The 16,667-nt window shown below is 35.7% G+C and overlaps 1 protein-coding gene across 2 annotated transcripts; it reads left to right on the plus strand.

Moving 5' to 3' along the window:
* The first annotated feature begins 9,251 nt into the window (after positions 1-9,251).
* Positions 9,252-15,943, plus strand: LOC139129784 (uncharacterized). 2 transcript variants are annotated; one of them, XM_070695474.1, is made up of 4 exons: positions 9,252-9,553; positions 10,171-10,311; positions 11,833-13,736; positions 14,273-15,943. In XM_070695474.1, the coding sequence occupies exons 3-4, from the start codon at positions 13,515-13,517 to the stop codon at positions 14,420-14,422; spliced, it is 372 nt and encodes a 123-aa protein (XP_070551575.1). In that variant the 5' UTR covers positions 9,252-9,553; positions 10,171-10,311; positions 11,833-13,514; the 3' UTR covers positions 14,423-15,943. The 2 variants fall into 2 exon arrangements, with proteins under 2 accessions (XP_070551575.1, XP_070551574.1); XM_070695473.1 differs by having other exon boundaries at positions 10,193-10,311.
* The last annotated feature ends 724 nt before the right edge of the window (positions 15,944-16,667 follow it).

The following is a 16,667-nucleotide window of genomic DNA, read 5'->3' on the forward strand; positions in this document are numbered from 1 at the left end:
CAAATTTCGCTCAACTCTATCAGAAGCTTTGCTGATGATCTGTATATATAACATCAAGTTGTTGCTTATTATCTATTGCGTCAATAGCATTTTTCACGAGAACAGCAAGATTGCTGATTGTGGCTATAATTGCTCGGTAATTATTGAAAATTCAACCTTTGTTCTTGCGTTGGGAACCCAGTATGGTAGTTTTGTGCCTGACTGCATTTGATCTTCTTAGGACTCTACAAGACTGAACATGTTTTTATGGCCAATGCGTACCTAGATACTCTGCTAGACATAGACCAATATTACACATCGGGTCACGAACTTTTTTGATTTGATTGATAAAATTTTGCGATGCCGATGTTTTTGATAAATCTCATTCAACTTTTAAAAGACACATTAATTTGTTTTTGTCGTTGTTTGATGTTAAAGGTACTTTTTGTTTGTTTAAATTTCAGTGCACTTCATCCTTTTTTGTTTTATTTTCTCGTCTGTAAGTGGCTGCCTGATTGCACTGTTGATGAGCAAATAACAAACGAACTAACTAACTAATTAACTAACTACTAACTAAATAAAAATAAATAAATAAATAAATAAAAATAAAAAATAAATAAATAAATAAATAAATAAATAATAAATAAATAAATAAAATAAATAAATAAATAAATAATAAATAAATAAATAAATAAATAATAAATAATAAATAATTAAATGTACACACATGTTCACGTCGTGACCATACGACCCGCATTACAGATATTCGATATTATTACAAATAAAAAATTTCTTTATAAAAACGAAGCTTTTCTTTTAGTGAAATTTTATTGGATATATGTAGAGAATAATACAGAATAAATAGAAAGAGAGGAGTAAAGTGGAACCTCGCCACGCACATGCGTCAACTACGTACCGTGCATCATATGTACAACCACAGAAGGCGTAAAACCCAAATTACACTTTGTGGCGACAGTACTTGATTAAAATAAAGGGGACGGAAAAAGTCTGAGACGCCAGTAAGCAACGAGAAATATAATGCTTCGAAGTTCTTTGTCGATCTATGACCCGGGTTAATTTTTATGGGTCGGACCAAATGATAAAGCTTAAAATTGACAACACAACACATATTTCATATCGCATCACTATCTTTAAGTCCTCAAGTGCCTTCAACTTCAAGTGCCCCAAACATATCTTTTATATTTTAACAGTCCAATTCCGTCGATTCTCCAACCCCCTAGAAGTATTTGTGAATATAACCTAATTGCAAGTTAATTTCTAGGCATTGTAATGTTCGCCTGCCTACACTGCAACGTTTCCCCAATATTTTATTTTGAAGTACTGGCAGCTTGGCAAACAGTTTGCACACCGAATCTTCACATTGTTGTATGGAACAACAAAACATCTTAATCGATGGTAGATCGTATTTTATAAAGAATTTTTCTGGTATTCGATGTGTCAAAGATCTTTACAATGAGCATGGAAATCCTGTTGCCTTTGATTCCATTACTGGTAGATGTGTTAAGAATAATCATGTAAATCGTTTCAGATGGATGGCTTTAATTTCCAGTGTTCCTCGTAATGTAAAAATTTCTGCTTTACAGGAAGAAAATTACAACTCTGTTTTACATTTGCCAGTTGGTACGGGATATTCAGAATGCATATCACTGGATAAGATTACAGCCAAAAAAAATTACTTAAGATTAATAAGAAAAAATATCACTCCACCCACGGTTAAGTCTAAATTTTCCAATCGTTTTAGTATAACGGACGATCAGTGGAAATATTTCTATACATTACCAAATAAGCTTCTAAGAAATGTGAAAATACGTGAATTTCAGTATAAAATAGTAAATAATGTTGTCTGTAACAATTACATTCTTTCTATTGTTGGTAAGCTTGATCATTCTGAGTGTACTTTTTGTGACCTTTTTACGGAGAAAACGATCACCTTTTGTTCAATTGTGTCTTTGTATTACAGTTTTGGAGTGATGTAATTGATTGGGTGTGTACCATCACAAATGAAGAAATTAATTGTAGACTGAAGAATGTTTTGTTTGGAATTACACAAATAGATCAATTTTTATTGCCTTGTTAAACTTGGTTTTGTTCTATGGAAAGTACCACATCTATAAATGTAGACTTCAGAAAATACGTCCTCGACTTTCAGTTTTTCTTATTGATTTAAAGGACTTGTTTGAAAAAGAACAGAAAATATCAAAAAGAAAAGGAGACAAGGATTTTCAATATTTCAAAAAAACTTGGAATCCATGTATTCAATGTTTTTCGTAAGTGCCATCAGTTTTGTTGTCGTTTTTGTTTTCGCTCTTTGTTTTTGTAAGTTTTTCTGCTTTGTTTAATGTAATAAATGTTGTTAAAATAAAAAAAAAATAAAAAAATAAAAAAAGAAGTTAATTTCTAGGTGTTTATTTTTTACAAGTACCATGAGACAAATAAAAGGCATGTAAACGGTGTCTATGGATTACACTTAATGAGTAACAACAGTCAATTTCAATCGTTTAAAACTATTTTGACGCACTCCTCCTGGCTTTGTGTACACTCGTCTCTCTATGCGACCCTTCACCTATGACTTAGGGCATTAAAAAGCCAGCAGACGCGAACCCTTCACCTGTGACTTAGGGCATTAAAAGCCAGCAGACGCGACCCTTCACCTGCGACTTAGGGCATTAAAAAGCCATCAATAAAGTTGGCGTCTGAAGTGTCACCAAGGCGCATTATTTAATGCTAATTGGTTTACCTTTGCTTACGCAGACTACTAGCAGTAGGCACTTTAAAATGATATACACACAAGTGATCGATCGATTAAGCAACGAATTCCTTCGTCCTTGTGGTCTTTGCAGTTGTATTTGCGACGGTTAGATCTGAACAGGAGTCAACCAGTTTATACTAATACCAAAATCAAAGGCACAGAAGAGTTGACAACGTGATATAATAATGTCTACCACTGGATCGTTATTTCCTTCTATAGCTTGTGTGCTGAGTTTACTTCTTTTTTCAAGAGAAGCTGCAGCTGATGTTGGTAAGTTCACTCAAATTATTACCAGGCATTTTGGTGAATAACATATCGTAATAGGCTCTGTCCTGATGAATCAAAAGAAAGCCATGGAAATTCGGTTCAGAAACAGCGAGCTTAGTGGTCCGGACTGAAATTAAAGGGGACGGTGTTGTTCAAAATGACGCTGTGTGTAAAAACCTTCAGAAGTCATTGCAAAAACAAGATTGTAGAAAGATGCCGATGACGTCATAGGCATGCTACTAGAGACGCCATTTTGTTGTTCACAAGTGACAATGAAATACAAATTATGCGGACTTTACGTTTGTGCAATCTGACACTCTCCTGTTTGAAGGTCAGCATTATAATACAAAAGCATGTTCGTAAATCTTACAAACAGGAAAAACACGATGGCATAGCGTAAAACATAAATAGAGACCAAGCATTGGTGTTCCAATATCTTTGCAAAAAACAAGATTGTAGAAAGATGCCGATGACGTCATAGACATGTTGCTAGAGACGCCTTTTTGTTGTTTACGAGTGACAATGAAATGCAATTTAAGGGGGCTTTACGTTTGTGCAATCGCGTACTCTCCGGTTCGAAGGTCAGCATTATAATACAAAAGCATGTTCGTACATCTTACAAACACGCAAAACATGATGGCTTAGCGTAAACGGAAATAGAGACCAAGCATTGGTGTTCCAAAATCTTTGCAAAAATCGCGATCAAATAGATCCTCTTTGGTTGGAAAAAGTGTGATTTAAAGTGCGTGAAATGATATTTTAGTTGAACTAAACACTGTTTAAAAGTGATTACATCCGAACGCAAGTTTCGAAATAACAATATCATTTTAAATTGAAAGCTAAGAATAATACTCAGAAATTTTATTTTTCCCAACCCGCTTGTATTAGCATTATAGTATTTGAGTATCCCGTCCCACGTGTAGTAGGCTTAAATACTTGCTATGTGTTGCTTTGTGTTGTCTTAGGTATGCAATTAACGAGCCTTTTCAAATTGAAAAGAATACAGAAAGCATATTTGTCATGATCTTCCAAATTGGCTCAAAGAAAATTAATATTTCGCGCTCTCAATACGTTAGCCTCCATGGATGCGATAACTCCCGCGCGATGTTAAATATTCAGAATTCTTCAATATGTACGTTATGTATACATTTTTTTTATCACAGTGTACAATTCAGCATTTGTATATTAAATATCCAGATACATTCTACAACATGTGCTGTATATATACAAAACATTTGTCACTAAGTATAAATTAGTATTTAATATATTGAATATGTGTATAAAATGATAAATATGATGATAACATATTAAAAACAGAATAAAAATGCTTGATTCGTGATATAATTTATTGCAAATTGTGCTAGGTACGTCAATTGTATGGCTTCAATAAGTATAGAAATCCGACGTACACGTGTGTATCTTTTGAACTCAGGCAAAATATAGATAAAATAACATTTCTCCGGTACTGACAACATTTCCTTCCACTAATTATGTCTTTATATATCCTCTCAAGAGATAAACCTCATGGGGATTGTATAACTTAATCATCTCATGTAAGCCACACACAAACAATGGATCCTGTGCCTGAAAATAATATTTATGACTCTGTTTTAATGAAAGCTTATTATCAACAAAATCAAAAAAGTATGAGGCATTTTTGAAGCTTATTCTGGCATATACTTTGCAGATTTTGATAGGGTTTTTTCACAAAATTGTATTGAGGGCTTTTATCAGTAGCAATACATATTGGTTTAATTGGTTGTATAGTTGTCACAAATTCTCTAAAGAGGCACCCAGGAAAGGATAATTTGAATTAACAACCAGTCCCATATCTCTTGTTGATCATGTGTAGCCATTCCTTTCCAGATATTGTATATACTGGGCTACAGCTATATTTTTCATTGAAAGCCTTTAGTGTGTTAATTTGAAATCGACTTTGGATTAATTATTCTGTCAAATGAAATCAAGGAGATACCTGGGAGATTTTGTCTACAGACAACATCTTTAAATTTACTGGCTGTAATTCTTAATTTTGGTGACCTTGTGAATGCCAATTAGGATTTCTGTATTGACCCCAAAATGACATAATATTTTATCCTGCGCGACAAGTCATAACTTGTAATATTTACTTTAGATGCATAAAATCATAATCATTTTAATCACTTTATAAATTAAACTACACCCTCTGAGTGGGTGCAAGAAATACTATAAGACGGGAGTACATTTACTCAGTCATGCTATATTTTGACTCATCAATCTGTAACCTTTCGGCTTGCTGGTTCACAAGCATTAGAATAAAGAAGCTTACCAAAACGTGATGATCTAGACCAGGCACCTAGAAAGTATGCAAGCTGTTTTACTTTCTCCTTTGAGACAGTCTTTTCTGCTGTTAGACAAGCATTATAATTATCTTTCCGTTTTCTAGGACGACAGACTCTATCTAAGTTACGGTCACGAATGTTCACAGGCACGCTAATCCAGTCAATTGAGTCCAATTTACAGCTGTGCTTCCATAAACACTAGGATGGTGGCGTGTTTGTAATTTCTGAGTGCTTCAGGTAATTTCTGGTATTTCAGTTACTCCACATCTCTGAAAACTCGCTACAACAAACACAGTGGCTGCTGCATGTTTGCAAGACCCACCTTACCCTGTTTTACAAACACTTTTCCCGCCAAGTATTTTACCAGTAATCAAAATCAAAATAGATAGGGCGAAATACTTTTTACTTTGGGGTAGTGGGTTGTCAGCCTTGGCGTATGACTTTACAATCATTGATATTTTATAAGAAAAACCAATGACTGGGGTTCACTGTCATGAAGTAAAATATCCCTTACATAGTTACTTTTATATCTGGAATTCCAACCACTGTCTCTGCGTTTTCTTGCTGCACTCAGGGAGTTGTCACACTTTGAAATGAAATAGTCAAAGATAGTGCTTTATGTAAGATCAGAAAGACGACTCAAATTTCTGGTCAATCCACCTGCAAGAGGATATGTGAGCAATGACGTCTCTGTGTTCATGGAAAGTGGAACATTACAAACTCCTGACCAGTAAACCATCAAGGTAAAAAAGGTACAGTTCATCCCATCGCATCACTATATACAGGTACACTGTATGAAAATAAAAAGAATTAAAGGATACTTCATTTTCTAGGCATGGACCAGTAACTTCAATATAGCATTTTATAATGTAAATTTAGGGACTGGTCAGTTTCTTCAGCGTGGGGGGGCGGGGTGGATTCATGGGGGGGGGGCACCCTGTTTTTGACTTTGGTGATAGGGGGGGTCAACATGTTTTTGAAATGCCCAATAGGGGGGTCAGTGTTTTAGAATTTTGACACAGGCTCATCATTGCCTAAAATGCTAGTGTCAGCCACAAATTTCATCATTCAGTTGTATTTTTCGGCGCGCCCTTCGGGCGCGTAACTTTAATAAGCAGTCATATTTTTCAGCACGCCCAACTTTAACATATCATGCATACAAATATCAGAGATATCTGTATGTTCAATATTTTTCAACGTGCTCTTCAAGCTCATTACTTTAATATATCAGACATTTTTCAGCATGCCCTTCAGGTGCATGACTTTAATATACAAGGCATATATATCAGAGATATCAGGATGTTTCATATTTTCGGCGCGCCCTTCTTTAATAATAAAAGATATATGTCAGAGATATCTTGATGTTTGCTAACTGAAAGTGTACCATTATGAAATCAGCATTTCGTATGAAAAGGATGACAAATCCTGATACTTTTCTGTTCTCTCTATGAGAATTTAGTATGAGAAAGCAACATGCACCATTATTTCACAGTATATATATTTGATACAGTGACTTATTTTAGAGATAGAAAAATGACAAGATATCTTTCCTTCTCATTGATGCAATTAGTTTCCTTTGTGTCTCAAGTTTTCTGTAGAAAGATACTTTTTGTATGAACAAAATAACAGTTAAAAAGGCAGTTTTTGTCATTATAAGCTGTGCTTTTATGGTTTCAATGTTACAAGAAAAGGTCCTCTCAGACACTGTACACATCAGATTTGGCTAAAAAAGCTCTCTATGGCTCCTCAGTAGATTTAATTGGATGGTTGGCAAGTCTTAACACCCATCAAAGTTTTGATTCACTGCTTTTTCCTCTTTGATATTAATGATTGACATCCATTTCTGTACAACAGTTCAGGACATCTGGTTAAGCATAGAAAGTGTGAAATACATTCACAGCTCATTCAAAATACAGCTCATTCAAAATGTACTGTATTCAAACTTTAAGGTTGACACTTTGAAATTTCTATCTTACAACTAACATGTCAACAATTTCATTAAAACATAGAATTTGCAATTTCATTAAAACATAGAATGAAATATAAATATAAATATACGTAAATATACGTAAAATATACGTAAAATAAACGTAAAATGTAAAATATAATATATATATATATATATATATATATATATATATATATATATATATATATATATATATATATATATATATATAAATATATATAGTTTCTTCAATATGTCAGTCAACTTAATGCCAACGCTCCTCTCCCGTATACCCATATTCTTGCCTTAGATGTCATCGCACTTTACCCAAATATAGACATTGATGAGGGCATTTGTGCCCTGAAAGAAGCCTATACACCACAGTTCAGATGAGAATTCAAGCAATATAGACAACATCTTTAAATTGGCAATGTTTGTCCTTTAAAAAAACTATTTCGAGTTTAACAACCAATACTATAGACAGATATCTGGTACAGCTATGGGCACCCCGTTTGCCGTATCTTACGCAAATATTTATATGAGTTGGTGGATGCGTAAGTACTATTTTACAACACCTAATTGTCCTGAAGTAACAGACCGTTTTATCGATGACCTGGCAGCTCTATCCACCTCCTCGGAAAAAGAACTTCACTGTTTTGTCAATCAACTTAACATGCGCCACGACAAAATCAAATTCACAGCAGAGATCAGTAAAACATCTATCCCATTCCTGGATGTAAGACTCTACCTCATGGACAATAGACTGGAAACTGACTTATACAGTAAACCTACCAGCTCCCATCGTTATTTACCACCAAATAGTTGCCATCCACCTCATATATTTAGATCAATTGTCTATTCAGGTTCACTTAGAATTCGACGCATTTACAGTAAACCAGAATGGTGTGATGAGAGATTAACGGAATTCGCCAGCTAACATAAACTCTGCGTCTACAGGACAAAAACCATCAAACAACAGATAACAAAGGCCAGTATACCATCCCGCCAGGATCTACTACACTACAAACCCAAAACACTTTCTGATAGAATACTCTGGGTGTCAACATATGATCCTCGTCAACCAAACCTCCGTCAAATTAGTGTAGAAAATCATATCATCTTACAGTCATCAAGCCGTATGAAAACAGTAATGCCAGAATTGCCCATCATCGCATTTCGCAGACCAGCAACAATCGGTAACATCCTTCACCAAAATCGGCTCAGACATGCAAATCAGCCCAAATAACTCGGGCTGTAAACCTTGTCACACTCCTCGATGCTCTTGCTGCTCAGTCATTGTAAACACCAAAATATTCATATCTACAGCAACAGGTGCCTCATTTCAAATTAAGGATGACGTCGAACTGCAAATCAAGCGAAATTATATATGCTCTAACCTGTAGGACCTGTCAAATTCAATATATCGGGAAAACATCTCAACCATTTCACAAGAGACTTAATGGTCACCGTTCAAATATCAGAACAAACAAAGTCGACAGATCACCGTATGTCGTTCCACACTTTAGGATACCCGACATACCATCTTAGACAATGCTCTTTCAGCTACAATTCTCTGCCTTGTTCGTGGCAAGATCCAGAAACTACAAAACACCTGGAAAGTCTTTGGATCTCAAGAGCGGGGACAATGTATCCAAATGGACTTAATGACTATGAGCCATCAGGCATCCACAATTAGCGTTGTCATGTGACTTTATGATTTGCTATGCAGACATGCGCATTACACAATGCTTTGTTCTGGTTTTATTATCATCAGTGCTTGAAAAAGGTGTGCTAGTCATACCAAAACGTCGCCGTCAATATATATATATGTGACAGTCACCAGTAGAAATCGAATATTATGTCACTTGTTCCAAACGGAGATAGAGCGCACTGAACATTCGCATGCGTACGTACGCGTGTACGCTGTACGTAAGCACATGTCTACCTACGCTGGGATGAGATGATCAAATACGCAAGTAGTCCTTGCTTCCGTTGTTGAGATAATTTCAAAAATGTCAAAAAATGTAGCATTAGTATGTTTTGAACGTTAATAAAATATGGAAAGTAAAGGAGAAGTTCCGCATTGCACGTAGTTGAAACAAGCAGAGGTCGTAGTTCAGGTCATGTCATTATGTGCCCCGGAAGTTTTACATGATGTCAACATTCAGTCATGGACCTCGAGTCATTGGACATGTACGGAATTGGAATGGCATGGCCTTATGGAAGTTATGGCATGGACATGGCTCTTCCTTAGTGAAGGCTGAATAGGTACGTATATTTAATCAGCTAATAGTAATTTGCAACCGCCAACAATAAAATGAAAACAAGACCGGGTGAAATTCAGCTAGCCTTTGCTGAAACACGTTCTCGATATGTTCGATTCACGTATTGATTTTGTGACAGCTGAGCCACTTTCCAAGATCAGTTCGCCGTCAAACACATGTAATCATGTTTCTTGCGGAACACAAATTCAATGTTGTTGACTTCAAGAAGAAAATGAGCGAGATTAGTCTGAGTTTCGCGTCATGGTCATATAGCTATCGAACCCACATGTTCAAAACAAAGGAAGGTGACAGCAATATTAAACACATTCGCTCGGCTCGGATTTTTTTGTGTACATGTAATATGTGAAGACGTCCTAAATCATGTTTAAAACTGGTTGAAGGCTTGTTTAGGCTGCTATCGTTATGAATTATTTCTCAGTCTGTCGCATACCTAGCTATGAAATTCATAACTTTGAAAATAGACTGATTTCACTTCATTTTGACGACATGCCGACTCGGCGCATGGCGCCCCCATTGACTACTCGCTTGGATGATTGACATTCGATGCGTGTCGACCCAATTTATTTTCGATAATTTGTATCACTATGTGTTTTCGTTTAGGTTAGCATGTGTTTTCTTTCAGGGTAGATAATGGTTGCCATGGGATGATCCAGTCCGAGAGTATAAACAGACCAGCTTGCAGTTTGTGTTGTCAAGTGATGCTGACGTGTTTGAACAGACCCATCACTGCAGTCTAATAACGTGAGTATACTTGTCTGTGTTTGTACAGCTGATAATATTATTGGGGGCTAGAGTTTTGTTTCAACTAGTAGTAGTACTGCTCATTATTCAGACTTAAAAAATCTGTTTTATTTTGCCTTGGCACTCAGTTCATAAAGATGGCCTGGGTTTATTTGTATGTTGTTTGCAGTAATTCATAAAAAGCGACTTGATCAGAAAGTGAACTAAAATAATAGAAAGATTTTGAAACACTAAAATGTAAAATCAATTATGTCACTGTTTGTTTTGATAACTGGCATGCAGGTAAGTTCTGTTTTGGTAGAGCATGTGTTCTGATTTTCTGTGGATGATGCAGATATTTAGTAGATTTTGGTCATGTTCCTTTTTTTACTGTCAGAAAACCTTGTTCAAGATTTCTACTTTATGAATTGATTGACTGAATTCTAGAACATTTATGCCCAGCTTGGACTTACAACAGTAATTTGATAGCTAGCTGAATTACTGTACAATTACTTTGTCACTTTAGATCAATCTTGACAGTTGTAGCATGCTAGCAGGCTACACCTACCTATTTTGCGTAGAAAAATTCTCATTAAGATTTGATTGCAAAACCTTTGACTGTTCTTAAATCCTAAAAACTTATTGTTATTTACTAATCAATTTTCTTTTCATTCTTTCAGGTTCAAGTGCCATGTGTATAAATTGAAATTAATTGTTCTGATGCCAACATAGTTTTCCATAGCTGCCTAAAGTCATTACTGTCCACATTTAAAGTAAGTGTACATCATTGTTGTATATAAATATCATGTCACAAAGGTCTGCATTGTTGATTATATACCAGAATTTCCTGTGAGATGGTAATAAAATATGATGTAGAAAATATATTTCAAGTTATTTTTGACATAGCAGACCATTTTTAGCAAATATTTCCAATATGAGCCACACTGAAAAGGTTATGCTGCCAAAAGAAAAGACCTTTGCACTTGGTATCTGGTGTTATGCTGTGTATCTCCTCCACATATCTGTAGTATTTAGTATTATCATAATTGTGAGTTAACATGGACCCGGAATGGCCTGCCATACACCTTGGGCTCCAAAATGCATATCAGGGCCATAAATATTATTTGTACTGTGTGTGTTAATCCAATGCATCTTTGGATCATGGTTCCAAACACAATGACAGGTGCAAGCACAGAACCTTTTACTTGATGTTTACACTTCAGCAGTGTAATTTCATTCAGGAGATTTGTGTGGTATATTGAATGATGCCAGACATTTGGTAAACAGATTTATACACCCGGACAATACTTATATCACACAGAGTCAAATTGAACACAATTCCAGATCAGCATTTCTGTATCATCTTGTGATTGAAGCTCTCACTGTACATAATGTTTATTTGAAGAGATGTCAACTAACTGAACCAACACTAGCTAATGAACTGATCAACCTAGGCAGCTAATCATTGCATACTTTATTTGTCAGTTTGATATTTCCAAGACAGCTGAAAAAAATTGATTTTATTTTGTTCTTATATTTCAGTATGTCACAAGAGGAATCCCAGTGCTCCAGCTACAAGAGTTCACAAGACTCAGACTTTTCTCCATCTGCAAGAGAAATCAGAAGTGAGAATCAGTTAGAAAATTATTTGGAAGGATTTGCAAGAGGGGCATACATGTTAAAACCACAGCTTTCCAGACATTTACAAGAACTTGATAGAAATGAAAAGGCTCTAAGATATCCATGTAGTAAGTGTTCCCCCATTCTCAACAGTGCTAAGGAGAGTTTCACATCCATTATACATCCTGCTGATCAACTCCTTAAACGCCGAGCATGTTACCCACATCCCAAGAAGAGACAAAAGCATCATCGAAACATCAGCAAAGAAAATGACTGGCTCCTCGAAAATGTGTTTGATGTACTTGGGAATTATCAGTTTTGTCAACCATGCGTAGTTCAAGTTTTAGGAGTAGGTTCTGAAAGATTAGCAAAGTTACGAGAAGTTAAAAGAAATCTACAACAGGAACCCACAAAAATAATCACCAAGCAAGAAGTTGTCAATCAGAGACTTGAAAAGACTGTCATAATGCCACGTGCAGTCCAAGAAACCTTTCATCAGTGGTGGTCCACTGTCGGTGAAAATGAAAGAGTGGAAGTCGTTGCAGAGAAACCACAACATGGACTGGTTGGAAAACCAAGTAATCACGCAAAGACAGATCTACAAGAACAGTTTCTCAGCTTTGTTGACATGAACAGTCAACACAATGGCAGATCTAATTCATCATTGGTTCAGTACTTTTTCACACCCAAATTTAGTAGGATTAATACTCCAAAGCCTGATGAAAGTAATTTTGATATTAAAAATGAAATCATCAGTTGTTGGTGAGTTTAACCGTACACAAAATGAACAAGGCAAGTCAACATGTAGTAACTCTTCTGCAAAAAAGATTGCTAGATGGACACAGACCAAAACATGGGATCATGCCACATCAAACTGATTACTGTGATACTTGCAAGGAATTGCTCCAAAGGATCTCCTCAACTACAGCCATCATGAGAAGAAAACTCAGCTGGAAATGCCAATGAAGAAGAAATGACTAAACTTGAAAATAACAAGAAATCAGTGGAAGAAGAATTACAGAAACACAAAGAACAGGCTCAGCAAGGATACAGATACTACAAAGACACTGTAAACAAATGCTACACTCAAGGTAAAAGAATAAGGCAGCTTGAAGATAAAGACAATTTGTCAGCTGATGAGAGGGCCGAACTTGATGATCTTAAAGATAGTTTTGTTGCTGTGTTGTCCCTCGATTATCAAATGACTAAACAGATACCATACTGGGGTAGATCAGCTCAACCAGCAAGTACCTACTACAAAATGAAACTGAATGTTGACATTTGTTGTATCGTTGATCACTGTACTGGACAGGCCCATATTTTCCTGTTTGATGAGAGACTTGGACCAAATGTGCAGACCACACTCTGTCACTACTTACCAGGCATATCAATACTAAAGTACCAGACTGGGTAGGAGATGTCCAAGTTTTCATGGATAATGCAGCTATCAACAAAAACAAATATCTCAGTGGATGGTTACAAGAGATGACATCAAGGTTTAACTCCTGTAGAGCCTCCTTCATGCTACCGGCCACACAAAGTTTATTCCAGACTGGGTTTTTGCCGGTATTGCCCATACTTATCGTGTGAGTGATGTATTTACCATGCCGGAACTTCTAGACATAGCCGGAATGTATGGCAATGCAAATATCCTGTCAGGGGCAGATGACATTAGTGAATGGAGAGATGTTATAACAGCAAAGTATTCTGACTTACCTGGTATCCAGCAGTTGCATGACATCAGAGCTTGCAGACAACCAAATAGTGTGAGATGCGAAGTCAGAACACTGTGCTGGGATGGAGATTGGCAGCAGAGTCCTCAAATAGTAAGTATACTGCACTACTCTTAACTTCTGAAATATGCAGCCATAAGCTGGTACAGGTCAGTTGACAACAAGCAAAATTTAGCATAACTTAGAAATGCTTTCATACAGGTATATCTTTTGAAGTACTGATCAAATTTGTCACGTAGAAGTATCTGGATTTTGTATCTAATTTTTTTTTTCTGATATATAATAGTGTTAAACCCATTCTGCAAAAAAATGTGAGTGTATCCGTCTCATTTACAGTATTTTTATGTTATTCAGTTTGTACAAAGCTATTTATTCACTGTTAATGAGACGATATGCTCTGCATGGCTAGATAATCTGACATATTTGATCGTGTCTTTGCTCGTGTATTTGGTAAATTGTGTCAGGTTTTTTCTGATATTATACCATTGAATCTGTGGAGTTGTTAAAAAACCCTTACTTTAAATATGTTTAGTGTACATGTCTGCGTGTTGATTATTTTCCTCTTATATTATGAAAATGAAATTAACAGGCAACTTTGTTTATAATATTTCATTTGTATTTTCTCCCAGGTAATTGACCCCAGTGCAGATGGTGTACCTGTAGCATACCGTCAACTCCATATTATCTCCACAGCAAAGAGACAACATCTGATCACCATGTACAACAGATGGATACCCGAAGACAGAAGACTGCCATTTCTACCAGACAGACCAGTATAATATGTGCATAGTGACACTGACTTTGCTCACTTTTATGGAATATATGAAGTGACTGTCTTCTTCTCAAATGGACTTGTGATTGTTATATGAAAGCATTGGACATTTTGACCTGAACCCATGTCTGTGTTCACTCCATAGATAGCAGAAAAAATAGTTTCCATGGAAATGTAAAATTATTAAAGAGCTCAATTGAAAACTTTATCCACTAGCACGGGATGTATACAGTGACTGTCTTTCTTCACATGTGGACTTGTGATAATGATATGAAACCATTGGACATTTTGACCTGAACCCATGTCTGTAATCGCCTTACGGATACTGTTGCAGTAAAATAGTTTCCATGGAAATGAACAATTGTTTCCATGGAAATGTAAAATTATAAGAGATAAGTTGTTCGTTTGTCTACTGATATGGGATGTATACAGTGACTGTCTTTTTCACATGTGGACTTGTGATAATGATATGAAGCATTGGACATTTTGACCTGAACCCATGTCTGTATTTGCTTCACGGATGAATCATGATGTTGCAGAAATTGGTTTCCATGGAAATGTAAAATTGTCATGAAGCTCAGCTGAAAAGTTTGTCCACTAGTAATAATAAAGCATTGTATATTTTAAACCTGAACCCATGACAGTGGTACATAATTATTTAATTTTCAAGGCTGTTTTTGCTGCAATGCCATATGTACTGTTGTGGAAAATTAGTTTCCATTGTGAAATCCCAAAGAAGTCTCTGAAGAATATACGACCGGTAAAATTGAAAGTGTTGTCATTTCTCTAAATTTTTGTGTTTCGGATTCTTCTTTGAAAGTATTATCAAAATGGGTAATAATTTATGAGGGTCATTGCACTCGTTTGTGAGATACAAGACCATGAATTTCAACATTTATGAGAAAAAATGCTGAGAGATCATTTGTTCACCCACACTTTTTCTATGGACAAAATCATTTAATGCTGTTTATCTCAAGCTTAAGTGCGATGACCATGCAATTTTATTTTATCACTATTATTTATTTCTTTTGACTGACCTTTTCTGCAAATTTTCATGAAAATGACAATAGTTCAAGTTCATGTAAACCAGCAATTCTAAATGTAATCCTATGAGAAGGGGTAAATTCCACACATGCTTAATACTCGTACATCAACTCTTTTCTTATTCCCATCTGAAAATCGTTACCATGGAAACCAATTTTAAACAGAAATCCATGAATCTTAATTTTTTCATGTCAGTACAAGTAAAACATTCTTCGTGTGATAGTAATTCTATAACTGTAAATGCAACTTTGCTATTGCCAATCAATTTACATGTCTCTCAGTGCAGAATGTGTGGCTGAAGATGTACCGGTACTGTACAGTGGAGTGATGTGAATGTAAGTGCTTCTGTATGGCTTTTTCAAAGGCAAATTTTACATGGAAGTTAATGAAATAAAACTGTGAAACTTTGCACAAACAATATTTGGTTAGTGTTCTTTCCATTTGTGTTAAAAACTCTATTTTGATAAAAGTGACATAACATTTGATTTCTACTGGTGACTGTCACATATATATATATATATATATATATATATATATATATATATATATATATATATATATATATATATATATATATATATATATATATAATAATTTATGTCCACCTTTTTGTTTTACCTATGTCGCGCGCGGGGGGCACACTGTTTTCGAAATTTGGAATAGGGGGTCACCCTGTTTTCAAAATTTGGAATAGGGGGGTCAGCCACTTTTTGATGTCGGCAAAAAATAATCCACCGGCCCCCCAGGCCGAAGAAACTGACCAGTCCCTTAAAGAATAAGACGAAATTTGTATCATACAGACATTTTTATGAGTTTATTATGAAGATTGAGAAACGCTTTCAAACTGAAATACTATTTAGACGATGTCAGTATGACCTTTTTGACCTTTTCACAAAATCAAAACTCCTGCTTGTAACAGTATTTGTACACAGTGGGACAATGATCTCAAGAAAATACTCTCGCCAGGCAATATGGCGGCGATGGAATCAGCACACTGTACATTTCATAGACATATTTTTTCATATTTTTTTTTCAAAATGCAATGTGTGAATTGGAAGAGAGTTACGCTCTTACATCAGGCTGGATTAGATATTAGATGTACGTTACACTGTGGTCACGGTCTATTCGTCTAAGCTTACATTGTACACGATCCGGCAACCGCATCGAAGCCAAGATATTCTGCGCCACAGTATACGTAGACACGGACA

The sequence above is a fragment of the Ptychodera flava genome, chromosome 3 (genome assembly GCF_041260155.1).
Source record: "Ptychodera flava strain L36383 chromosome 3, AS_Pfla_20210202, whole genome shotgun sequence".
NCBI lineage: Eukaryota > Metazoa > Hemichordata > Enteropneusta > Ptychoderidae > Ptychodera > Ptychodera flava.

Coding starts and splice junctions, on each gene's coding strand:
- LOC139129784 (XM_070695474.1), top strand. CDS start 13,515: ATGCCGGAACTTCTAGACATAGCCGGAATGTATGGCAATGCAAATATC. Junction 13,737..14,272: donor GGCAGCAGAGTCCTCAAATA/GTAAGTATACTG, acceptor ATTTTCTCCCAG/GTAATTGACCCCAGTGCAGA.